At 43.4% G+C, this 27,564-nt stretch overlaps 1 protein-coding gene across 5 annotated transcripts in view; it reads right to left on the minus strand.

The window, feature by feature from the left end:
- The window catches only part of IGF2BP2 (insulin like growth factor 2 mRNA binding protein 2), a 1,003,123-nt gene that overhangs the window by 87,334 nt on the left and 888,225 nt on the right, over nt 1–27,564 (minus strand). For 3 of the 5 annotated variants that reach the window (XM_044075950.1, XM_044075952.1, XM_044075954.1), the window contains 2 exons: nt 20,330–20,449; nt 16,242–16,316 (listed from right to left, as the gene is read on the minus strand). In XM_044075950.1, coding sequence (XP_043931885.1) covers nt 16,242–16,316; nt 20,330–20,449 — 195 coding nt within the window. The remainder of the gene's footprint in view (nt 1–16,241; nt 16,317–20,329; nt 20,450–27,564) is intronic. The other 2 variants (XM_044075951.1, XM_044075953.1) reach the window with 1 other exon arrangement.

Genomic DNA, 27,564 nt, shown 5'->3' on the forward strand with positions numbered 1-27,564 from the left:
TGAGTTGCCTGTGCACATCTAAAGTGTGGAAGATCCTCTCGCTAGAGGACTGAGGAGAAGGGAAAAAGTTTGGAAGATTGATGGACTGATTGAGAGATAACTCATTAACCACCAAAAGGAGGGGTTAGTGCATAGATAAGCCCTATTTTTGTGGAAAACTGTGAAGGGGAAGAGGACATGAGAGCTTGTAACTCAGACACCCTTCTATCAGAAGTAATGGCCATGAATACAAGTGCAGTGTAGCAGGGAAGCAGAACTTACTGTCCTAGAAGGGGCCGGGGCAAGTTTCTCTAATACAAAGTTGAAATCCCAAGGAGGAAGGACTGGTTTCCATGGTGGTCTGATGTGAAGAATGCCTTTTAAGAAGAGTTTACTTTCCAACCTGGAAGCTAAATGGGGAGACATAGGCAGATATGCAGGGATAACAGAATGATGAGCTTTTACTGAGGAGTATGACAGCCCACTCTTCAGTAATTCACATAGGTAGGACAGGACCACTGGAACATCCACTAACAGTGGCTTGTAAATCCTTTTTAAGACACCAGATGGAAAACCTTTTCCATTTGGAAAAAAGAAGTTATGTACTCACCATAACATTCCATCTGAGTAGTTATACTTCATTTTTCTGCAACCTGTGTGTATACGGATCCATATCGGATCCAAGCCAGCAACTTTTTTTCTAGCATCTGCTCAAAGCTCCGAGCTCCTCCCCCTACCCATAATACACCACCATTTCCTATCTTCCCTCAGATCGAGTTTGCTGCAACTATACACATTAGCAACTCAACTAAATAACCTAACATGTTTATTCACATGAAAAGGTCAAGGGGACGGAGGGTGGGAAGGTTGCAAAAAAATGAAGTATAACTACTCATATAGAACATTATGGTGAGTACATAAATTCTTTACTGAAGTAGTTAACTTCATTTTATCTGCAACCTGTGGGACAGAGTCCCCAGCTACTCAACAAATCCTGGGAGGCCCTCATGGAAGGCTATTCCCGAGCACCTTAGAGCCAAAGGATGCTCTCCCTCTGGAAATCAGATCTAACTTGTAATGGGAGATGAAAGTATGAGAATTTGCCCAAGTTGCTGCTGTACAAATGTTAGCCAAAGGAACCTTAGACCAAAAAGCAGCGGAAGTTGCCATGGACCTGGTAGAGTGAGCTTTAATCAGACCAGGAGGAGATAACCCCTTGGCTTCGTAAATGTGTAGAATGCAAAGAGTAATTCATCTGGCTAAAGAAACCTTGGAAATGGCCTTGCCCAAACGAGGTTTGGAAAATGAGACAAATAATTGATCGGACTTACGGAAGGGTTGTGTTCTATGAAGGTAGAAACGAAGTTGTGTATGAACATCTAACAAATGAAGTTTATATTCTCCTTTGTTCTGAAAATTTGGAAAGAAAACAGGAAGATTAATTGTTTGGCTTATGTTTGATTGAGATGCCACTTTGGGTAAAAATGAAGGATTTGTATGGAGAGAGAACCTGTCCTTATGGAAGACCAAATGAGGAGGCACGGCAGACAAAGTCTGCAGCTCAGAGACCCTCCTAGCCAATGTAATAGCCACTAGGAAGGCTGTCTTCCAAGACAAAAACTTTAGATCCACTGATGCAGCAGGTTCAAAAGGAGGAGATACTAATGACTGAAGAACCAAAGTGAGATCCCAAGGAGGAACCGAATCTTTGATGGGAGGGCAAAAGAAAGGTGTCTTTTAAAAAGGCTTTACATCGCCTAGAAGAGGCGAGTGCAATCTTATTCTCACCTGCATGAAAATTAGAAATGGCTGCCAGCTGTACTTTCACCATGGAGGAGCTAGCTCCTTGCTGAAAAATACTAATTAAGAATTCCAACACCACTGGAACAGGGGCTGTAAAAGGATCCAGGTTTCTCTGAGAGGCCCAGATAGAGAAACATCTCCATTTACTGTGATAGACCTACCTAGTGGAATCTTTAAGACAAGCCACTAGTATAGATTTTACAGGAGATGAAAGACCGGGAGTCCTGGCAATCAAGGGAACTGGAGCAGCCAAGCTGTCAGCTTTAGACTGTCCAGATTGGGAGGGTAAGCACCCGAAGGATGAGAGATTAGATCCGGACAGGGATCCAGAATCCACGGAGGCACTAGAAGGTGAGACCAAAGGAAGAGGAACCAAACTTGAGGCCAGAATGGGGCAATGAGGATCACTATGCATCCCAGTTGACAGGCTTTCTGAAGAAACTTAGGAATGAGTGGTAACGGTGGGTAAGCATACAGTAACCTGGGGGGCCAAACATGGACTAGAGCGTCTTTGGGGGCATCCCCTGGTGAGGGAATCAGAGCGAAGAACTCGCTACACTTCGCGTTGGAAGGAGATGCGAAGAAATCGCAGCAAGGCTGTCCCCATGCAAGGAATATTTCCTCCGCTACTGACTGTTTCAGAGACCACTTGTATGGCATCAGAATAGCCTGACTCAATCTGTGCGCCAAAATGTTGGAGCGTCCCAGGATGCCAGGATGTGTGTTGCAATCAGAAACCAACCGGTGGAAATCACCCACTCCCACACTTTCATGGTCACGTGACACAGAGGACAAGATCTGGTTCCCCCCTGCTTGTTGATATACCAGACAACAGACATGTTGTCTGACTGAACTGCAATCGAACCCAGAGGAAGGACAGTGTGGAAGGCTTTCAACGTTAAAAGCACTGCCCTCATCTCTAAAACATTTATGTGCAACTTGGTCTCTATCTGGGACCACGTGCCTTGGGCTGTTCTTCCCAAACAGTGTCCCCCCACCCGAGTTGGGAGGCGTCCGTGGTTACTGTGGGTTGGGCTGGAGATGACACGAAAGGGCGTCCTGCTGCAACCTCCAGTGAAAGGAGCCACCAAAGGAGAGACATCCTGCAGATGTGACTGATCCTTATTGGAAAATCCATGGGCAGGTCTAGCCAAGACCATTGGATAGCTAGAGTCCATTGAAGGACCCGTGTATGGAGGTGTGCACAAGGAAGAATAGAAATCGAGGCAGCCATGGAGCCCAGGGCCCGAAGCACATCACTCGCCTTTGGAAATTTGAGGTTCACGATTAGAGCGATGTGGTACCTGAGGTGTGAGATCCTGTCTGGTGTTAAGAAAACCTTTAGCTGCAAAGTGTCTAGCTGTGCCCTGATGAAGTCTAGAACTTGTACTGGTTGCAAAAGGGATTTGGGACATTGACTGTAATCCCCAGCTGATCTGCCAAGAGGAGAAAGAAGTCTTGGGCCAGACACAGAAGAAGACACTTGGTGGACACAGTGAAGAGCCAGTCGTCCAAGTAAGGAAATACCTGAATTCCCTGAAGCCTCAGGTAAGCTGCTACTACTGCCATTACCTTGGTGAACACCCTGGGGGCTGTGGTGAGACCAAAGGGTAGAGCTCTGAACTGGAAGTGACTGGCTCCCAGTCGGAAGCGAAGAAACCCCCTGGAACTTCTGTGGACCTTGATATGGTAGTAAGCATCCTGGAGGTCTAACGAGCACATCCAGTCGCACTTTCAGAGATGAGGTAGAATGGACTATAGGGTGACCATCCGGAACTTTTGCTTGGTGACAGGTTCGAGGTTGACAGGTCCAAAATGGGCTTGAGGTCCCTGTCTTTTTTGGCACTAAAAAGAACCTGGAATAAATGCCTAATCCAGACTGGTCGAGGGGAACCGGTTCGATGGCTCGTTTGTGAAGCAGCTTTGAAAATTCTAGAGCTGCGGCCTCCCTGTGAGCGGGTGGGACATCCGGGAGGCATCTTGTAGCACTTGGTGGGGCAACAAACAGGATAGTGCAGCCTCTGGATATTATTTGTAGCATCCAACAATCTGCAGTTATAGACTCCCATGTTGCTGGGTGCAATGATAATCTCCCCCCGACTGTCTCCAGAGTAGGACAGTCGGGCAACCCCTCAGGGCTGCTCAGTGGGCCTGTCAGAAAAAGGTTCCCTAGACCCGTAGTTCCTGGGACCCACTCTACCTCTGGGTCGGTGCCGATCCTGTCCCCCTCTGCCTCTGGGGGAAGAGTTGTCCTGAAACTCCCAGGAAAACTGTGATTTCCAGAACCACATCTTCTTTTGCCCTCTTTGGTTCCTAGTAAAGGACCGCTGAGGGTTAGTGAAGCGGATCCCGATGGCAAAGTCTTCCAGTCTTTTTCGCTCTGGACAAGAGTGTCATGTACTGTCTTCCCAAAAAAGGAGGAACCGTCGTAGGGAGCATTAGTAAAAGACGCCTTGAAAGGGTCCGCAAACTGACACAACCTGAGCCAGGCGCAACGCCTCATGGCTACACCTGTCCCAGCTGCCCTAGCTGCTCCTTCCGTGGCGTGGGAAAGGAGATGCATGGACGTGTTTGATACCGACTTCAGAGTCGACATTTTCACAGAGAACAGTTGTTTGTCCTGCTGTGATAAGGACTCTGGGGGAGACGCAGCGAATTCCGAAACAAGGTCTCACTGCAGCAGTACCACATGTGCCAAACAGTTCAGCGCACGGATGGAAAAGGTCGCTGACGAATAAACTGGCTTCACAAACCTATCCACCGACCTGGACTCCTTATCCAGAGGGTGGATTGAGGAACTCTCTTGTGCCAGTTCCTTCTTGGTGGCTGCTGCGACCACCATAGCGTCAATGGGGGCTTCTTTAGACCAAGGTTGTCTGTCAGTGGGAGGAGAAAGAATCGTGTCAGGGCGTTTGGGGATGGGCTCTATGGTGTCAGGTTCCTTCCATGCCCATGTGGTGATATGGTCCACCAAGGGGTCCACTGGCGGGGACACCCAGGAAGTAGATGGGCCTGTGCCAAAGGCCTCCAGGAACACAGACTCATCTGTAGAAGGTTTTGGGGCTGACCAACCTCCCCTCTGGCAAAGGATATTCATGATGTCTCTGAAGGAGACATCTTCGGGAGGTGACCTGGGGGAACCTTCTCCATCTAAATCCGTATCCATAGTGAGGGACTCAGAGGAGTCCAAGTGCCTCTTTTTGCGCTTATGGGGGGGGGGGGGGGGCTCTTCAGTGGGACTCTCTGAAGAGTACTCATGAGCCGCGGGGGGTTCCTCAAGGGGAATAGCCTGGGGCTCTTCTGGCACGGGCTGTCCCCAAGACAGGATGAAGGGAGTCGTCGCCAAATCCAGTGGAGTCTGGGTGGAATCCAAGGAAATGGGCTGAGGTCTCAATCCCTGGGAGAGAACCCTCTCCACCACTTCGAACGTTGAAGGAGAGCATACCTCCTTGGCACCCAGCAAGGAAAAGCTCTCCCCAGGCCCGAAGTGGGGATCGGAGTCGAAGCAAGGGTAGCCTGAGGTCTAAGGGAATGGTTCGGATCCAAAAAGGTCAGAGCCAAAGATGGATCCATTCTCTCGGGTCAGACTCCCTGTCCACAGCTCCGAGAGTCGCTTGGATCCGAACTGGCCGGATCCGAGGAACTTAAGGTAACAGCTGGAGTCTAGGTTGGTACAACCATCAGTGTCGAGCTACCAGCTCCAAAGAATCTCAAGAGGGAGAGATGGGGTTGAAAAAGGGCATGGAGGTCCCCCCTCGAGAGGGGCCTGGCAAGACTCCCATCTATATTTAGGTCTGAATGAATCTTCGCATTATCCTGTCCATGTCCAAGTCCGATAGGCTCAGAGTCGATTGCGAAGAGGCGACCAACTCGGATCTGGCTGGTCTGCGCAATAAGGGTTTAGAAGGCCTCGGATCAGAAGACTCCAACGGCTCCGGTGAGAAATGGGGTGAGCAGAGCCTGGGAGAAGCTGGCCTCAAAGTCTTGGACGGTAGGGAAAGATTCCCTGCCCATGGACCTCTTGCGAGGCCTATCCCTCTTCCTCTCTTTATCCTCCTTGTGCCTTTCTCTGTCCTTTCCTTTTTCTCTCTCTCTTGCTTTTTCTTTTTCTTTATCTTTATCTCCCCCAACACCAGACGAAGTGAGAGTTTGAGTCCTTGTCTGAGTGGGTGGTTGGGAGTACCCGAGACCAAGGCCGTGGCAGAATCCAGCATGGAGGCAGGGAGAAGACCCTTGGCAACTAACTTGGCCTTCCTGTCCCTGAGGGCCCTCAGGTTAAAGCCTGCACAGATTGAACACTGTGTTGATAAATGGGGCACTCCCAAACATATTACACACACAGAGTGTGACCATCAGCCGGTGAGAGCTTATTTCCACACTCTGTGCATTTTTTGAAAACCGACTTCGGCTGATCAGCCATAGTCTAACACTAATCTCCACTCCCTAAAGATAACACACACAGTAACACATGCTGAAGGGAAGTGGGCCTAGAACTACTTTCAATAAAAAAAAACTTTTTTTTTTTTTTTTTGAAGCTATACCGACGAACAGCATACATATTAAAGGGGGGAGGAAGGGAAAACTAACTACCACTTGCACACAAAAACAGAATTAACCTACTTACTTATCCCTGAAGCTCAGAGCAAAGGAGATCATGATGCTTTCTATGGTGCGGCAAACAAGATCAGGGGGAAGATAGGAGATGATGGTGTGTTATGGGTAGGGGGAGGAGCTCGGAGCTTGGAGAAGAGGCTAGAAAAAAAAGTTGCCGGCTCAGATCTGATATGGATCTGTATTACCCACAGGTTGCAGATAAAATGAAGTTAACTACTTCAGATCATAGAATTTCCTAGTTATGGGTTTTCTGGCCTCATGCAGAATGTGTAGCCTGTCCTCAGAAAAAAAAGGTGTATGAAGGGAATCAAAACCCTACCACCCAGAGTCAGTTGTAGGGTTGACATCTGTGGATGAACTAATGTGTCCCTGTGCTGTAAGAGTAGATCCATTCTGTGGGGTAACTTGTGGTGACTGCCCTTGGATAAATGCATAAGGGGGAACCAATTCTGTCTTGGCCAAAAGGGAGTCACCAGCAAAATTTCTGGTTGCGCCTGTTGGATTTTCAATAGGACCTTTTGAAGAAGTGGGAAGGGGGGAATGCATAAAGAAACATCCCCTTCTAAAAGAAAGATAGGGTGTCCATCTTCCATGCCAAGGGATCTGGGACCCTGGCACAAAACTTGCGAAGTTGCCTGTTCATGGGGGAGGCAAAGAGATCTACCTGAGTTACACAGAACTATGCCCAGAAACACATCCCTGCGTAGCATCCATTTATGGGATTGAGTCATGTACCTGCTCAATGTGTCTGCCACCACATTCCATTCTGAGCTGAGGCAATGCAAACTGCCTGGAGGGAAAGTTGTCGCTGGACAGCTAATTCCCAGGCGTGAAAGGCCAGTCTGCACAGCCGGTAGGACTTTATCCCTTCCTGTCTGTTGATGTACCAAAGAACCATGGTATTATCTGTAAACAATCTTAAACCCCCGGGAAAAATGAGGTTTGAAGACTTGTAGGGTGAAGATCAGGGCCCCTTATCTCCTTTATACTGATGTGCTCCCTTTTCTGGACTGGAGACCAGACATCTCTGACCCTCCACGAGTCCATATATGCTCCCCATACCGTGTGTGATGCATCTATGCAGAGCTCCTGAGTGGGAGGAGGTGGTTGTAAGGGTAAACCAGGATTCTTTGCCACATGTTGGATCCGCCAGTGTAATTCCTTTTTCAGGCAAGGCAGTAGTGGAATAAATGCCAGAGGTTGGGAGTGCTGTACCCATACTGTTCTCGAAAACCACTGGAATTTCCTCATGTGCAACTTGGCTAAAGGGAGCATAGGTTCATAGGTTCATAGGTTAGTACTAGGCTATCAGCCCTAGGGCCTATACAAGCCTAGCCATAACAATTCCCTGAATATTTCTTCCCAAATTATTTACTTTCCTGGACCCCTGTCTAGCAGGGCGACTGACGTGATCCCTGGGGTGAATTTCCTTTCTCCCATCCAATCGTCAAGGTTCCTCTTGAAGAGGTCCAAAGAGGCACTCTGCTTGACATGTATGGGCAATCTATTCCAGAGTCTGGGGAGTCCCTGGGTCAGGAACCTATCCCTCCAACATGTTTTGTTTATTGTGATGACAAAGTTTAGATCCCTGGAGCGTGTAGCTCTGAGGGATTGGGATTTCTTTAAGTGTAGCATGTCCAACAGCTCTGGGTTTGACATGGCCTTGTATGCTAAGCAGAGATCGCCTCTGAGTAGACGATATGCGACAGAGTATAGCTGGAGTTTTTTAAGCCGGTCAGCATAGGCCATCTGCTTTAGGCCTGTGATTCTTTTAGTGAGGTATTTCTGAGGCCTTTCCAGTTGTTGCAGATGTCTTGAGAGGTACATACCAAATGGGGCACTGTATTCTATAATGGGTCTAATGAGGGATGAGTACAGTGGGACAATGACCTCCTTTTTTCTGGATGAAAAGCCCTTCGTGATGAGGTGTGCCACATAGAAAGATTTCCTGACTGTTGTGGCGATGTGGTTATCGAAGGTGAGACCACTGTCCACCTGTGTCCCTAAGTCTCTTATCACACTTTCTGTGTTTAGTGTACTGCCACCTATATGGTAATTCATGGATACATGTTTTTCCCAAAGGGGATAACAATACATTTCTTGGCATTGAGCTTGAGCCCATGGCTCTGGCACCAAGCATCTGTTTCTGTAAGGCCCTTTTGTAGAGTATCCACATCATTTGGGGATTCAATAATGGCTCCCAGTTTGCAGTCATCTGCAAACTTTGTTAGCCAGAGTCCCTTAGTGTTGACCTGTACTTCAGAGAAGTAGATGCCAAACAAGAGCGGCCCCAGGACTGAACCCTGAGGTACTCCACTTGTCACTTGTCTGGAACTGGATTTGGAGTCGGCTACTTTTACAGTGTGGGTTCTATCAGTAAGCCATTTAGCAACCCATTGGGTGACATAGGAATTAATGCCCAACTTAGTAAGTTTATCTATGATTCCAGAGTGGGGGATGGTGTCAAAGGCCTTGGCAAGGTCTAGATAGGCTGTGTGGACCACCTTACCCTTGTCCATGGCTCTGGAGACTGATTCAAAGAAGTCAATCAGGTTCAGGAGACAAGATCGGCCCTTCACAAACCCAAACTGGGTGGGGTCCAGTGTTTGAAGGTTGCCAATGTCTTTGTTTATAAGTTCCATGATAATACGCTCCATGGCCTTGCAGATAAGGCTTGTCAGACTGATGGGACGGTAGTTTCCGGGATCCAAGGTGGATCCCCCCTTGTGGATTGGGATAACTATAGCTCTGCCACTCAGTGGGCACGAAACCTGAGGTGAGGCTATGATTAAACATGACACTTAGGTGAGGTGCCAGTTCATATTGTAGTTCATGTAGTACACAGCCTGGGATGTCATCTGGTCCCATGGATGCTGTATTCTTGGCTTTAGAGAGTGCGTTTTGTACCTGTGTGGCAGTTATTACTGGAATTTGGCAATCTTCCGGTATTGAGATGGGCCATTTAGGGGGTGAGAGTGGGGTGAAGTTGGCACTGAATCGATCTGCCAGGATATTGGCAATATCCTTCGGATCAGTATATTTAATGCCATTCTGTTTTAGCTCAGAGCAGATCTGAGCATTGCCATTTAGATTCTTGACATAATTATAGAAAGCTTTGTGGTTGTCTTTGGAATCTTTGGCAATTTTATTTTCGTAACTAGCTTTGGAGGATTTTATGAGGCATCTCAGTTTCTTACTGAGGCTAGTAAGGGAGTTTTTTGCATCCTGGGATTTTCCTCTTTTCTGCATAAGTTTCTTCCTTTTGTTGTAAAGTTTGTTTATGGCAGGGGACCACCAGATTGGCTTCCTTTGTTTGGATGAGAGCATTTTGGTTCTATTTGGGATGGCACGATTCATGCATGAGTGGATGTGTTCGTACAGTGCTATAGTGTAGGATTCAGCAGTTGAACTTTCAGTTCCCGTCTGCATGGGTGTCATGAAGTTTGTCACTTCTGACTTGAGTAGCATGAAGTTGGCTTTAGAGAAGTTTTTTATGGTGGTTTCTTTACTGGGGGGTGGGGGTGGGATGTGGATGTTAAGGGTGATTAGCTTATGGTCAGACCTGACTAACGAGGGGGTGACCATAGGTATGGAGCATTGATTTCCCATGTTGGTAATGACCAGGTCTAGGATATTGGAGCCCTGGTGGGACTATGGATTAGTTGATCCAGGGCGTTGGAATTTATGAATTCCAAGAACCGCTAGCAAAGGTGTTGGGACATGAGTAGTTTTCCCAGTTAATGGCAGGGTAGTTAAAATCACCCAGTATTAGGGTGTTTGGTTCTATCTTAATATTTTCCAGTATGTTTAGAAAGGTGTAGTGAGAATCTTGGGGTATGGTGGGGGATCTGTAGCAAGCTACAATTTGGATTGCAGTCTTACCTAGTGTTAGTTGCACTTGGAGAATTTCAGACACATTGTGTTGGCCAACTAGCCTGGTGGTGTGAATATCCTTGGTGAATATTGACACTCCTCCACCTTTAGTGTTTCGGTCCTGGTTTGGTGGCCGAAAAGTGTGGTAAGAGTTATAGCCTGGTATTGCAGGGGTGCTCTCTGGAGCTTTGAACCAGGTCTCAGTTACTGCACAGATATCGATGTTCTCCATTTTTAGGAGTGCCTCGAGAGAGTGCATTTTGAGGATTAGACTTCTAGCATTGAGTAGCATTACCTTCAGATTTTGCATGCTTGTACCTGTTATGGTGGTGGTTTTGTCCTTTGAAGTTTGCCTAAAAAAGGCACTATAGGGGTGGCAAGAACCTTAGCCAGTAACCTGAATCCTAGGGGCGACAGGTGCAGACCATCTCTGGCAAAGCATCGTGGTCTGTCAATCATGTCATCCCAGGCAGACAGATACTGGATCCCCTTTGAATGACACCATAAGCTTAGCCAATTGTTGAAGTCAATCATTTTATCCTTATATTGTGGTATCATTCTGGGCGAAGGCAGGATGCTACTCAGGGCTAGGGTCATACCTGCCTGGGCCACATGATCCGAGAGCTCTTCCATGTCTCTTTTCATGTAGTCCAGGGAGGTACGTCTCAAGTCATTCACTCCAACATGGACAATGACAGAGTCATATATGTACTTGTTGTGGAGTGACTTGAGTGCATGCGTTATGTGGCGGATCCTGTCACCCGACAGGCAGCTGACTGTAACTTTCTCCTTATTCAACCTGGTGAGAGGGACTTCAGTGTGCCGGACTATAGAGTCACCTATGACTAAAGTGTTAGGCACATTGTCTTGCCTTAGGGGCTGTTGCTGGGTGGCACACTGGTGTTGTGAACTATGTGACACATTGGTTGTGATTGGTGTTTGTTTGCGTTTCAGCTTCAGAGGTCTTTGTTGCTTGGGCAGGTTACAGCTAAGGGCCTCTGCATATGTGGATTTAGTGTTGCTATATGTGGGTGTTGGTGGTGCGGGTTTAGAAGGGCTATGTGTTGCTTGAGGTGTAGTGTGGGTGTTAACCTTCTCCTCTTGACTGTTTAGCACAATCTTGGGTAGAGAGCTTTGCTTCCATTTTGGCTATATAAGTGCATCTCTCACAGGTTGTAGTGTTGGGTGGTAGGAGGAGAGGGTTGTCTGTGTACATGAGGCAATTGCGGCATTGCCCCAGTATGCCCAGATTCACCAGGTGGACAGGAGAAATCACTGGAAGCTGACCCTTGGACATGCCTGGTTTGGGGCTTTTTTCTTTGTAAAGTATAGGAGCTGTTTCCTTAGCAAGGTACTTTGCAATTATAGGCTGTTTAGTGCCTACTATTAATTTCTCCTTGTTAACAAGGAGAGTGCAGTGTTTGTATGAGTTTAAGGCTTCCTAGTACTTTCCAGCAGGTATTAGAGAAAGTGCTAGTCACAGGGATGCTTAAAGGTAAGATTGAAAAGAATGCACTCTGCAGTGTGCACTAGAGAAGTTAGATATGAAAGTAGGTAACTTGAGTTTTACCTGTTTAAAAAGTTAAGGTTTAGTGGAGAGTTACTATTTTTAAAACAGCAAGATGGACTGAAAGGGGTGGTCACTTTTGTATTTTGGTACTATGAAATACTGTAGGATGGCCAATAAATTTAAATAATTGAAGGGGTGGGATTTCAAAAGTGATGGTTTTGTGATTACTCACATAAGCCAGTGAAAGTAGAGAGAAATGAGATATATGGTCAGATTAACATAAGAGGTGGGCAACTAGAAAGACAGTGGTATTTAACAAGACAACTTAAATGGGTGGGAGGGAGGGAAAAATTCTGCCTGACTCAGAACAGAGAGCTGTGGTCTCTTTTGAAGTTTTAATATGCTGTTAAAACAGAATGCAAGCAAAACAGAAAGTAAAGAAAACAAACTACAGTATTCAAAATATAGAAAGGCAATACAGAAATACAAAAAATAACAGCAAACTATGGGATGGGAATTGTGGGAGCCATGAACCCCAGGAGGTGAAGAAACTCCAAAGCAGTCAGGAATTGTGGGAGCAAGAGGTCCTGGAAGTAAGAGGTGAGGGACAGGACCTTTTCTGGGGGTAAGGAAGCCAACATCCTGTCTGACTGAATCTTGCAGCCAAGAAAGACTTAATCTTGGGAAGGGACCAGAGAAGATTTCTGGTAACTGATTGTGAAGCCTAGACTCTCCAACAGTTGCAATGTGAAGGAGAGGTTCTCCCTGAAGGATGTCTAGAGGAGAAGGTCGTCTAGCTATGGAAAGATCTGTATGCCCTGTAGCCTGCAGAAGGCTATGACAGGAGCTAAGCATTTTGTGAACACCCTCAGGGCCGTAGACAATACAAAGGGCAAGGCACAAAATTGAAAATGTGATGAAGCAACAGCAAAGTGAAGAAACTTCCTGAATCGCAGATGAATGGGAATATGAAGGTAGGCATCCTTGATATCCAGTGACACCATGAAGGCCTGACGGATAAGAGGAAGAAGGGTAGGGTAAGGTTAACATATGAAAGATGGGAACTTTCAGAAAGGTATTTAGATGGGAAAGGTCTAGAATGGGTCTCCAAGGATCATCCTTCCAGGGTACCAGGAACATCCAGGAGTAGAACCCTGTTCCTACTTGGAAGGACATCACCACCTGAAAAATGCCCTGAGAAAGGAGGCAGGAAATTACTTGGGGGAAAAAGTGCTAGTTGCTCTTTTGAAGATTGTGGAATAGCCCTGAATGGGGGAGGAGTCTTCCAAACCATAAAGTATCCTTACAGGATGATGGATAGGACCCAAAAGTCCTGAGTTATCTGTTTCCAGGCAGGAAGAGAAAGAGAGAGGTGAAGGGGCAGAGGTGTTGATGGCTCAGGAAGCAGGTAGTCACAGACTACCTGGCTTAGCCTGAAAGGGCTGTTTCTGTGTGGGAGTAAAAGAGGTAGATTTAGAGGAAAGTCATTTCCTGGAATCCCTCTTACCTTTGAAAGATTGGGGCCTTGCAGACTTTCTAACAAAGGTGGTCTTAGTAGGGTAGTTTCTATGGAACCTGAGCACCGGGAAAGCAAAGATGCGCTTCAGGTCTTGCAGCTCTTTATCCTTCTCCTAAAGAGATTTGAAAAGTTCTTCAGCTGAGGTACCAAACAAGGCCTTGTCCTGTGGGGCATCCATGATTTTTGCCTTAATGTCATCAGACAAAGGTTGGAGCCTGAGCCAAGAATACTTCCTCAGGAAGGACCCAGATGCAGCTGCTTTAGCTGATGCCTCCACAGCATCATTGCTACACTTTATGGAATGCCGTGTAACCTGAGCTGAGGAGTTAAGGAAGGAGGAAAACTTAGCCTTAGTGGGACAATCAGGAAGTTCAGATAATAGTTAGCCAGTGTCTGAAAGAAGAGCCAAAGAATACTTGGCTATATGGGTCTGACAGTTAATCGCCCTGAAGGACAGAGGAGCTGAAGTATAAACTTGTTTCCCTATTCTCTCCATTACCTTGCTCTCCTTATCTGAGGGAAGAAGAGAAGTGGAAGGTAGCATCTTGGATGCTCTGTCTGCAGAAGAACATCTGAATAGGAATTTGGAGTCCTCCTGCACTTTATAAAATCTATCTGGCCTTTTAGGTCCTTTAGGTTGAGCATCTGGGCACTTAGAAGCAGCAGCAAAGGCACCTAGGAATGCTGGCAGAACAGGAGGCATGGGAGATGGGGAAGGGGAGTCCATCTGTAACAGGTCATAGTACCTCTTTTTTGAATTTTCGATACCTGACAACAATCCCATTTGAAAAACTCCCTCATCTTGAGAATTTTCTCTCCACATGAGTTATCCTCCCCCAGGGAATCATTACCATTACATTCCTCTTCTGGAGAGGCATAACCCAAAGGAGAAGAAACTTGGTCTGAATAAGCCAAAGATTCATCCCCTAAGAATTCCTCATCATCTGAAGAAAACTCCTCAAAGTCCTCTTTTAAGGAGCAGAGGAAGGAATGGAAGGAGAAGGGATAGAGAGCTAAGGACTGCCTTAAAGCCATAAAGGAATTGAACAGGCTTAGGGAAAAGGTTTACCAATCCAGAGGCTGTTCCTGAGGGGCTGGAGAAAAATGTTTTGTCTTAATGTTTTTCTTTTTGGGAGCCACCATACGGTGGAAAGTGAATGGGCCAGATGTCGGCCTACACTCTGCAATGTTAGTAGGAACATCCTCTCTCACTATGATCTGGGTAATACCATGCGGGCCCTCAGTGACAACGAGCCATGGGCCCCCCCTACACCCAAGTTGGATGCCTACATTTCCCTTAATGCTGGTAAAATTCTTCAAGGCCTCCACACTGGTACCCGTCAAAGGAGTATCTACAGACTCAGGAACTGTCTGTGGGCCAACATCGACTTGGGAGAGATGTCTGAAACAGAAGGAGCAACAGGTAAATCATGCCTCGGTTTCTTGGCTTTCTTAGCTTGCGGCTCGGCTGAAGGGCCTGATTAGCTTCCACGCACTGTGTGAGATGCTTAAGATGCTGACTTTCAAGATACAAGTTGTGAGAAAGTAAGCGAATATGTAGCGTCTTGGGTACAAAGGCCTTACAAATAGCACAGGTAGTATGGTTGCAATCCGGGTCGAGGCAAAACAAACTAACGTTGTGACGGTCCTTATGTGGAATATGCCTTCCCACTGACACTTGCCCCTCCTAGCTGATATGCAATCAAAACAATACACAGTAGTCAAAGACTGTAATGAAAAACACGCAATGGGTTACTTATCTGAACCAAGGTTCGCAACTTGTCTGACGAGTGATGACCGGAGCAGACAATTGGATAGGTGGCAGAAAAGTTCTGAGGTCTGGTACGTGCCAATGTCTACCCGTACTACCTGTACCCGATGTCACTTTATGACCAAAGTACTTTTAGGATTCTGTGCGATGTCGAAGAACCTTACAATACTGATAGACTTTTGTTTACTGGTAGGATGTACGAGTCAGCCGGAGGTGGACTCCCTCATGTTATGAATACTGCAGCATATGAATACAAGGACATTTTATGATGTGATGTGATGTGATTTGGCTGCACAAAGTGATAACTTAGTAATGATGCTGGTAGAAAGGCAGAATTGTTTTCTTGATAGATATATTAAAGAGTAGACAAGATATTCCTGATGTTTTTCGGAGGCAACTGCACAATTTAGCAATTACAGCATATACAGTCACTTTTACTATTTTTCATTTTTTTGAGTAAGCACTAAGTGTTGGTTCAATGAATACAGTTCACAGTGAATGTTGTACCAGTCATTACTAACTTTACCCAAACTCTTGCATGAGTTGGACAAAAGAAGCAAACACTGCACGTTAACCTTATCCTACTGCTGTCCTTTTTAGGGCTGAATAAAGAAATCATCAAAACAATGATGTAGTATCTTGTGTTTTGCTCCTGAACTGCTGTCCACCCTTTTCTATAGATTTATCATGCCTCTGCTTCCATATTTTACATCAGCCGTGCTACCCACTGTCTACAGCTGCACATTGTCCTATATACTGCATTGACATTTGCCTACACCTGTATCCACTGCTTTTCTGTTTTATTCTGCTTTTTGTGGCTATGGTACACATTGTGACTGAAAAAGGTCTTTAGAACAGCACGCTTACCAGGTTATCAACTACAATAAAAAATGAATAATGGCATGGACTAAGGTACTGGCAATACTTCATCAGTCTTTTCCTTCAGTTTCTTTCCAATTGGCAGCAGTCAAGCAGTAATAAAACAGATCATGAAAGCCTCACACTTTTTGATATATTTTACACGAGCTAGCAGACCTCACAAATCTGACTTCCTGAAAAAGGAAATTTCCTTTCTTCTGAATACAGATTTTACCATTACATGCAAAGCAGAATAAAAATGGTGTGAATAGTTATCTGCTACCATTTATTTCAAGAGATTATGGTGCACTGACCTTAAACTGAGCTTCTGGTGGCCCCGTTATAACAACCATTCTCTCAGTAACATCTGGTCCTTCAGCTGGTGCAATCTACAATTTATAGAAAGGCAAATAAAAGTCAAGATAATCCTACAAGTTTTGTGATGCATTTAAGGAAAAAAACAGTCACAAATTAAAGGAGGTTAAATTACAGTGAGAATAACAACAACTTAGGCGCATGAAACACACAAGGCACTAAAACCTGGTTTTCGCTAGCATTTTAAGCTGTCTACATGGTCCCTCTTGATCAGCCCAATCCCCTACTGCTACCAAGATGACTAACAGCTCATCACTGCAACTGCCTGACTTCAGCCTTACCCATTCCTATATTCACTCACTCTTTCAACCAGTGGGTCAATCTATTCAGTAAAAAAAAAATAAAAACCCCAGCTATGCCACACCAATTTACATAACTGATTGAAGTGAAAGTATGCATATATGAAAAATCAAGGAATGCATCACACTTAGTCACAGAGTATCACACTGCTGAGTCAGCCAAGCAGAGCCACATTATGCCACATCAGCATGAACAAAGTGCAGTAATGTTATATTTTGTGAAAAAAAAATAAACAAAATAATAAAACACCATAATTAATGTCTTTCTTCTTTGACAAACTACAGTGAAAACTAACTACAGTGAAAGGGCTACTTAAATTCTCTTTCCAAGGATTATTTGCTACATGTCAACATACACCCTTCCTACTAAAAACAAGACACTCACTGTTCTTTTATATTTTCTCAGACGGCACTTGCAAAAAGCAAGAACTGTGCTTTTATTATTAGTAAGTTGCTAGAAATGTAAATACAGTCACCATCTTCAGTCCCCCTCCCCACCACCTCCAAGGTGCAGTGACCTCAAGAGACCGCGTATTTAGAGATGGGGTATGCAGGATGAATCCTATGGCTGGAGGGTACAGACTCTGCAGCCACTCTGTACTAGTTTTTGTTTGTTAGTTTCTCCAAAAAGTTTCTTCTTTTGGGAGAAATACAGAGCTGCTACTTTTCTGTTACTACTAGCTTTACCGCTGTAGATCTTTTTTTGCAAGGGCACAAAGCTATGGTATGGAACAGATTAGGCATGGTGTAACAGTTAAACACAAATATGTACAGTTGCAATTATTTGGCTCCTAAATCCCTCATAATATAAAGAGGTAAACGTGAGAATAGTAGCAGTAGTTCAGAATTACCTATGAGGCATATTTCATAAAATTCAAATTTCATATTGAACACTGTGTACGTGTGTGCCTTCTGTGAAGGCTGGGTGCCAGGCTGGCAACTCGACACTGTAAAAACACCACTGCCAATCAATCTGTGGACTGGTGATCCGCTGTGGCAACCCCTAACTGGGATAAGCCGAAAGACATTGCTTTGGTGTATGAGCAGTAAGTTAATAAACATGTTTTGTTTTTTGTTGAAGGTTTAGTTATGAAGATTTTGTTACTTTTGCGGTTTTTGTGTATTTTGTTGTATATGTATTCCTACTACAGTCTGTGTATGTATTCCATCTATAATCAAAACATTAATAAAAGTTTAAAAAAGAAAACAAAAAAACATGTTAAAACGTAGCTGATCTAAGGATGACCCTGTGGAGCCTTTGAGTAAATGTTTCCACATGTAGAAGGTGAGGCTCCTGGTTTGATTTTGAAGTGAAGCTCTTATCAATAGGGTAGGTACTGCTCATACACCAAATCTCAAAAATTCTGTAAAAGCTTGAGTCAACTTAAGAGAGATTCTGACAGGAAACTTAGGAGGTGCAAGGGGGGAGAGGAATTGCCCAGGACTGGTATGGAGAAGCTGACGAAAATATGTTTAGGCATGGACCATTTAGCACTATATTTGGAAACAGAGACTGCCTTGCAGGACTTAGGTCATGCAGTACTGTGAGAGGGGGTGAGGATATGCCACCAATGGTGATGTGCCAGAGAGGCTTTGATAGCAACAGACTCTGGGTACAAGATGTCACACTGAGGTTTTTACCAAAACAAATGACATCTGGAGAAGACTCTGAAGAAGGTAACCCTTCTTCATTTCTGCCATACCCAAAAAGGAATGCATCTGCATGGAGCATGCTACATATCCTGGACCTCCTCACTGAAGTCCTAATCAGATGACAGTCTAGTAAGGGAGTTTTTCTGGGCTCAGCTGGTAGCAAGGTATGCAAATTGCAAGATTCTGCTTCTGGTGCAGAAGTGCCATTAGTCCTTTGCCATGATACCACACATTCCTCTGCAAATTACCTGCAGTCAATAAAGAATGGGGCAGGCATCTGGGAGAATGGATATCCCTGGGTTATCTGTCCACTCTGCACAGAAGAGGGCTGGAAACCTGTAAATGGTTCATCTCCTAGGCCCTACCTTGAAAGCGTTTCATCTCACAAGCCCCTGCTTATATTTACCAAGAGTATAAGAACATGTCACAGATTTGGGATGCATGGCTAGGCTTAAAAAGGCCCTTGTGGTCATTAACCTAGAAAACACCTATAAACCCATGAACATATGGAAGTTCTGGTGTCTTTAAAGTATGCATAAATTCAGAAGTTATCACTGCCTGATCTAGTGTTGTAAGCTCCTGAACAAAAATAAAAGAAAGATCTGGTAGGAAAGGGCCTTCACTAAGTGCTCGCTAATGAAGGATGCATGGAAACAAGCATCTGGTTGTGGTGCAGCAACAATCTTTGGTCAGGTGTGGCAAGATACAGATATCACAGCACCTCGGTCAGTATTCCAGGGGCTCCAATAGTTGAAAGTGTAGAACAACTAGATGCGGGAGGTGGAAGCTTAACAGAGATCCCAGAACCTTCAGTCTATAAGAGACTTTGCAAGATGTCTAAAGCTTTGAAAACCCTGCCTGCTCCTGTATACTACAATATCTTAAACTTTTCCATTTTCCTGTGGCACTTGCATTTGTGTTTTATATGCCCATCAGAAGAAGTCATCTTTAAGGAGTAGGTCAAAGATATGGGTGCTAGTACAAAATAAACAGCTTCACGAAGGCTTTTGGGTTTTAAATGTTACCTTTAAGTGTCTTCTTAAAATTAGAATGCCTTTTAAAAAACTGTAATGGGCTGATCTTCCCCCACCACAGAGAACAGACAAATATGGCAGAAATCCCTCGGTGGGATGTATCAACCAGAAACAGCACACTCAAGAAATGCAAAGTGTACAATACTTTGTACTCCACATTGCAACTAGCAAATGGCAATCAAAAAGAAAAAAAGCATTTTCCTGCGAAGGTGCTTACACCTCTTTAAATCAAAGAAAAAAAGACCAAATATGACTACTAAATGTGATAAATAGAAATAAAAATGTACGCTGCTACATGTTAACCTCTTGGCATGAGGAGGAGACCAGCCTGCCTTTGGGATATCTAAGGCTCTAGAAGTACGGCTGCATGAGTGGACATCTGCCTGCAGCTGAATTACCATTGATAACAAATTATATCAAAGCTGTACTCCATGTAATGAAAATCTATGCTTCCATATGCGGTTCCCAGACTTATGGTACTTTAAAATGATTGTTTTACAGCACTATATGATAAGTCTCTTTATTAAGAAAATTCTTTACTAAGCTAAACCTGTAACCATTTATAAATTAAGAATATATGCGTACTGTTGAAGCATTTTATTATATTCATAATTCAGATATGGTGAATGTTTATTATAGAATTAGTTCATAAATGAAACCCTATACAGACAGTCATGCTGATGTCTGTAAGACTTGCTCCTATTGTTCAGAACTCAATGTGTTTAGCCCCACAAAAAAAGAGGGAGAGAGAACTTGCAACCACCCTTTGAGGTACACCTTTCACATTGTCACATCTGGAAAAAATCTAACAGCAACACCAGAATTAAAATATTTCATATTCTATAACCACCAACTAAGCAAGGGATGTTATGATTCATTTCTTCTTTTTTGGTGCAAGTCTCATGACCTTTTCTCATTACTTAAGAGCCGTCGGCTGAAAACGTTAGGAATAGGACTATGGATCTTATCTTCTGGTGGTGAAAGACAGATTTACACTGAAAAACAAAGCTGATGTAGATATGATGATTATGTGTCATTTACCTTGATGGATGCACCAGCAAACCGAGCAAGCTGTTTAATATGTTGGCCCTTCTTCCCAATAATTGCTCCCACTGCCTGAGTTGGAATAAAAAGGTAGACTACTTCTTGTTCTGGCATCTGCTGCAAAAGAGAAAGAGGAAGCGGATAAGTGAAACAGTGGAGCATACATCTATACTTAACTTATGTTCACATAGCAAGGTTACTTAAGTTTGCCTTCTGCCTAGCTAAGGCAAGAAGTACAAAAAAGACCTTCAATGAGCAGAAACAAATCCAAAGCATCTAGTAATGTCTCATGACAAAACAAATATGCAGAAAGTAACAGCTTTACCTTTTAAATTGCATTTACAAATTTTTCCTTGCATAATACCCATCAAGCAGTGAAGCAGTCATTTCTTAATATTCTGGTAGTTAAACCACTGAAAAAAGTCCAAATGTGAAAAATACTAATATATGTGTATATATATATATATATATATATATATATATATATATATATATATACACATATATATACTAGAACCCAAAATATGAGTCAGCCAGTAGAGAAACATGCTTTAGAAGGTTTGTTAGTGAATATGTCAGCTAGGAATAAAACATCTCTGCACTGACAAAGGCTTGATATCCACTGGACACTGAACCACTGTATCTCAGTGGAGGATAAGCCTAAGAGGAGCATTTCATTTTAGTTTGGGGCAGCTAAATCACAAACTAAACTCTATGCTCATTGGTGAATGGTAGCAAAAACATAAACAACATTTTAGAAAAGTGCGAGCTCTGTTTCACATTCACAACTGTTTCACTGCCTTCAAAACACGTTAGTTTTGTCCCAAAAGCCATTCCAGCAAAGTAGATATGCCATTCAGTTTAATCCTGTTAGTAAACCTGCTTCTTGCAAAATGCTGAACTGACCTTGCTGCTGGCATCACACTGAATATGTACCACCAGCAATGAAGGCATACTGGGTGGACAGAAGGAATAAGGAGAGAATTACTGCTTGTATTTTTTGAGCTACAACTACAGGTATGCAGAATAAGCATGCCAGTCCAACTAGGGCTGGATTCTAGAAATCCTACAAGTGTTAAGGGTCATAAAACTTTCATGCACACAACATGAAATAGTAAAGCACCGACTTAAGCGGATCAAAAAAAAAAAAAACTTCCTGGACCTTTAAATTAAAAATGCTGCAAACTACTAAAAGGAAAAGCAAAGGAAAGCTATAAAACTAGTGTTTTAAGTTCCATGCATACATACTTCTAATTGTGTGAACTCAAAAGAGAACTGGCATTAGAGCTTACAATTTTTTGCATATGAAAGAAAACATTAACAGAGGGCTTATTGTAAAAAAAAATTGTGTCTCAACAGTTATAGCTCTAAATGCTAGCACAATAGTACTTTTTATCTGTAAAGTTCATATGCCCATTTAAATGGAATACATTGAAGTTTCCTGCATATTTCTCTCTGCATAAGTGGGACCAAAACACTAATCCCACATCTCTTTCTCAGCATGGACACAACACTGAACAATAATATACTGAAAACAGGCAAAACCCATGTTTTTTTTTCTGCAAAGCTAAACGTTAGGAAGAGGACTTTGAGTAAGGCAGGGCTATAAGATGACTATATCTGATGTGTGTAAATTGACAAAATCAAACAGAAAACAAGGATGTTGGCCAGAACCAGAGGCAATCAGTGGGTATCAAAGAAGGAAGACGAAAATAAGAAGCCTTGTGGAAATAGAGGAGGATAGCATTACAGGAGTAAATAGGAGTGCAAGGGATACTTATACCACACAGATTAGCTGCATTATAGTTTGCAGCAGGGACCATTTTAGGTTACAAATAAATATCATTGGTACAGCAGAGTCCTTCTTGGAGTCCAACAAGCAAATATCATTGATGCAGCTGGGACAAAGGGAGAGGAAAGCAATGTCTTGCCTTTTAAATAAGTGGAAAAGAAAAAGGTTACATGATCCACAAAGGTGGTGGTAAAGCTTATAGAAGCAGGTTACTTGGATAAACATGATGAAGGTGAGAAATAACATGATTATGGACTGATAATGCTGCTGCAGCACAAAGCAAAGGAAAAGGGTACAAAGAAGATGAGTATTAAGTTAACAGAAAGCACACGACCCATGAGGGCATGAGAACATTTATGTGCAACAGAAAACCAAGACAAACAGCAGAAGCAGATCTCGGGTAGTATTTTGTTTCTATGTGTTTGGGTAGGGCAAGGACTTCTGGGAAACAGGAAGAAAGCTTCGGCTAGTTTCTGCAGAAACATACCTGAAAGTAAACTAGAAAAAAGCAGGAGGAGGGCAAAAGTATTGGAAGGCATACATATATCAGCAGTAACCAAACAATAACAGGAACTGGAAAAAAGCAGTCTTTTTTTAAAAGCACAAGACTAAAGTACAGAGGCAAAAGACAGAACAACAATCTATGAATGTTTTGTATAACAGAAATAAGGCAGCCAAAGTAATGATGACACAAGTAGAACTGCTGGTACTAGGGGTAAAAATGTTATCAAACATAAAAGATACAAAACAGCAGAAGTGTAAACAGTATTCTTCAAAACAAGGACATAAATCTAAGCCAAAAGGTTTTCACTCAGTACAGCACAGGTAAATGAGAAAACAGGGAAAAAATGGCAAACTACAATTAACACTTTTACTACTCGAGAAATGAAGGCTGCCAAAGGGCAGACATGCTGATTACATTATAACAGGAACAGCTTATTTTAATTCAACCTTTACAGATGTTATGCATATTGTGGAAAAGTGATGCAGTAAATGGAACACTGTTGCACGTCTCTGCTTTCAGCAAATCCAAGTCTAGGACAGAAATAGATGTGAAATTAAATACATTCAAAATCTCCCTTCTCTGCTTTACCATTCTCCTTCACTGCATTTCAGTCTCATTTTAAATCTTTCCTACATTATCTTGCATTACATATTTATGCATTATGCCTACCTCAGTGTCAAATGGTGTTACAGCTGAAGTACTTTGCTTACGAGGAGCTAAATGTAGCCCAAAAATACTATGCAAAATGTAAATGGCATTACCACGTTATAGCAGGTTTTAAGTAAACAAGCAGCCACAGATAACATCCTGTACAATAACACAGGCCTCCTAAATCATCACAATAAATCCTCTGAACTGTACCTTTGTGTGTACAAAATTGGCTGATTCCATTAAAAAGCATGACTAACAAAGACAAGAATAAAGTAACCACCCCTTGATTTTTCAAAAATAAATTAACAAGAGGAAAACAAGATGTTGCAGGCAAATAAAGTCAGGTTTCTAGGTACTGTTTTACCTAACAGGTTCTGCATTACATTTATTTATTTTTACTTGTTAACCAGAGTAGAGCACTGATCCAATTGGACCATGTTCAGACTTGGCCCAGGGAGGTAGTGAGAAAAAAAACAAATGTGTATTTGTAATATATCAAGTGATACAGCCAGTCGGTTAACAGTGTGTTAGAAACAGTGGTATTTAGAACATAACAGCAAAACTAGCAACCCTAAGACATTTATTTTGTATACTATAAACAATATATCGAAGAGTAAGAAAGACTGACTGGCTGAACTGTACAGATGGTAGAAACTGGAAGCTGAGATAAGAGAGGTGGGGGTTATGTGACAGGATTATTTTGGAAGTAATTACATTTAGACAGACTATTTATATAGCATTTTAATTCTGAGTGGAATTTTGGAAGGTGTAGACGTCTTAGATGAGTGAGAACTGAGTATTATATTTTTGGAGCAAGGATGACAAAGGCGAGCTCAGTCGAGTGAAGCTTTGAGTAAGTTTTTTTGCAGATCGGTGGTGTGATTTGTGAGAGACCCAATGTTGGAGAGAAAGTACAGTTTTGTACCTACCATAAATGTAGATGTCCGATAGGTATGCATCTGCAGTCATCACATATGGGTTGTCCTGCCTCAGGCAACCCTTTGGTCGCCAACGCCATCTTCCTCAGTGTTTCTTGCCCCAGATGCCAGGTGCCCTCAAAGGAAGGCTAAATTTGGAGAAATGCAATAAATTCCAAACATGCACAGAAATATATATATATATATATATATATATATATATATATATATATACATATACACATATATATCTCTATATATAAAACAAATACACCATAATAGATAACCCCAGCTAGCTATGAGAGGAAAAGTACCCCAAATACCAAAGAGGGGAAGGAGGCTGACTGCAGATGCATACCTATCGGACATCTACATTTATGGTAGGTACAAAACTGTACTTTGCCCTTCAAGGATGCATCTGCAGTCATCACATATGGGTAGGATACCATAGCCAATCTGGGGTGGAGGATCTATGTAAAGGATGGTGTAGCTAAAATGCCCTGCAGGACTGAAGCCTGCTCTGGATCTGGAATATAAAGGTAAATTGTAATGCTTGGAAAATGTCTCCATGTAGCAGCTTCTAAAATGTCCTTGGTAGCCACCCTCTTAAGAAGGCTGTGGAGGTGGCTGTGGCTCTGGTGGAATGAGGTCTAATGTTAGCTGGCACAGTTTTTCCATGAAAGGAATAACAAAAATGAATGCAATTCCTATCCATTTTGAAATTGTCTGTTTGGAAATTGCTTTTCCTTGTGCCAGCAGCATATGCTACCAACAGCTGGTCAGTTTTTCTGTAGCTTTTAGTTCTGTCCAAGTAGTAGCATAACTGTCTGTGTATGTCCAGGGTGTGCAGAAGTTTCTCCCCTTTGTTTTGTGGATTTGGAAAGAAGGTAGGCAGGTGAATAGCTTGGTTTAATGAGACCCTGGATACCACCTTTGGCATAAATGAAGGATTGGTTCTCAATGAGACTCTGTCCTGATGAAAAATAAGAAATGGCTGTACTGCCATGAGGGCCTGTAACTCAGATACTCTTCTCAGGAACTGTAGTTCTGCAGATGCTGCTGGTTCAAAGGGAGGCAGAGTTAGTTTTTCCAACACGAAGTTAAGGTCCCAAGTAGGCACTGGAGGTTTCCTTGGAGGATTTATGTTTTTAATTCCTCTTAGAAACTGTCTTAGGGGAGGATGAGAAAAGACAGGTGGATCAGTATTGTACTCTGCTGAAATTGCTGAAGCATGAATTTTAATGGAAGAGTAAGACAGGCCATTGTGGAGCATTTCTGCCAAGTATTCCAGGATATGTGCCATGTTCATTACTGTAGCATATAGGCCCTTTGTGGTGCTCCAAGTGTGAAATCTTTTCCATTTTGCTGAATATGCCTTTCTTGTGGAAGGCTTCCATGATGATATCCTTCACTCTCTTGGATAGCTTATCCTGAGGAGGAGTCAAGGTATTTTCCAGGCTGTTAGGTGCAAGGTTTTCAGGTTGGAATGCAGAGTTTTGTAATGGTGCAGTGTCAGGAGAAGTGGCCATTGAGGAAGAGGCCATGGTTTCGTGCATGACATGCTCTTTAACAGTGGGTACCAGTGCTGTCTTGGCCAGTCCGGAGCTATCAGAATCACTTTTGGCTGCTCTGTCCTGATCTTCAGTAAGACCTTGGTCATTAATGGAAGAGGTGGAAATGCATACACTGTTAGAGTTCTCCAGCTGAAAGATAGGGCGTCCACTTTCCATGCTTGTGGGTGGTATGTCCTTGAGCAGAATTTCTTCAGCTGATGATTGTGGGGAGGCAAAAGATCTATGTCTGGCCTTCCCCATGATTGTGTTATCTGTAGGAAGATGTCTCCATGATATTTCTGCTTAAGCTGTCCGCCAGTATATTGTCTTTTCCTGGCACAAACTGGGATTGCAGGTCTATATTGAGTTTCAAGGAAAGTTCCCATAGATTCATTGCCAGTCTGCAAAGAGGGTAGGAATGGGTGCCTCCTTGCTTGTTTATGTACCACATAACTGTGGTGTTGTCTGTCCTTATTAGCAGGTGGCCTTGATGCAGAAAGAGTTTGAAGGCCTCGATTGCATGTATCACTGCCAGCATTTCCTTTTGGTTTATGTGCATGTGTAGCTCCTTTTGTGACCATAGTCCTTGAATACATCTGCCCTCCATGTGTGCTCCCCAACCGTGGTCTGTAATGGTTTGGCTGGCTATTGGCTTGCTGAAGGGCAGACCCCTGTTTGACTGGCTTGCTTGAGCCCACCACAGAAATTCCTTTTGGAGGCATGGAATGAGTGGGATCAAAGTTTCTAAGCTGTGACTGTGCTGAGTCCATAAACTCCTTAGGTACCATTGTAGTTTCCTCATATGCAGCCTTGCTTGTGGAATCAGAAGAATGCAAGATGCCATGTAACCCAGGGCCTGCAGGATTTTCCTTGCAGTCAGCTGAGTTTGTCTTGTCAGATTCTTGAAGTAATCTGGTAGTTGTCTGTTTTTCTTCTGTGAGAAAAGCCATTTGGGTGGTTGTGTAAAGTTATTCTTTGGGATGGAACAAGTCTTGATTTGTGAATGTTGACTGTATATCCCAAGGTCTGCAGTAGGTGGATGGCATAATTCAAGTCCTTTACCAAAGTTTGTTGGCTGTCTGCTTGTATAAGGCAGTCGTCCAGATATGGGTATATTTGAATCCCCTGAAGTCTGCAGTGTGCAATTACTGATGCCAGGCATTTCATGAATACTAGATAAGCCAAAGGGCAATGCTGAAAATTGCTAATGCTCTGAACCTGCAAGAAAGCTGAGGTGTCTTCTGCAACTTTGTCTGATAGGGACATGCAGGTATGCCTCCTTGAGGTCTAGAGTCACCAGCCAAGACCCCTTGCCCAGCATGGGAAGGAGTTGCTGTAGAGTCAGCATTTTGAATTTTGGCACAATGAGATAAGTATTCAGTGAATAGGCCTCCATTGTTTTTCTTTTCTTGGAACAAGGAATAGTCTGAAATAAAATCCTTGGCCTTGTTCTGAAAGAGGAACCTTTTCTATAGCTTTCATTTGCATTAAGTTGGAGATTTGTTTCAAAGCCTCTGCCCTTTGATTTGGTGGCAGGTCTGGCATGCCTTTTCTTTTTGGCAATGTGTAAAAATGGAACCTGTATCCTTTGTCTATTATTTGCAGTGTCCATTTGTCTCTTGTAATACTGTGCCAATTTTCTGAGAATACATTGAGTCTGTCCTTGTACAGCAGTTGTAGGTCCTGCACTACCTCTCTGGTTGGGAGGCTGCCATTGATGTCCTCTGTCTCTGAAATCTTTCTGTGTCCGGAAAGGACCACAATTTCTGCTGAATCTTGGTGGTTGGACTTGTAGAAAATCTTTGACTGTTTGT

Source organism: Protopterus annectens, chromosome 6.part1 (genome assembly GCF_019279795.1).
Source record: "Protopterus annectens isolate FY-2018-M chromosome 6.part1, PAN1.0, whole genome shotgun sequence".
In the NCBI taxonomy this organism is placed as follows: domain Eukaryota; kingdom Metazoa; phylum Chordata; order Ceratodontiformes; family Protopteridae; genus Protopterus; species Protopterus annectens.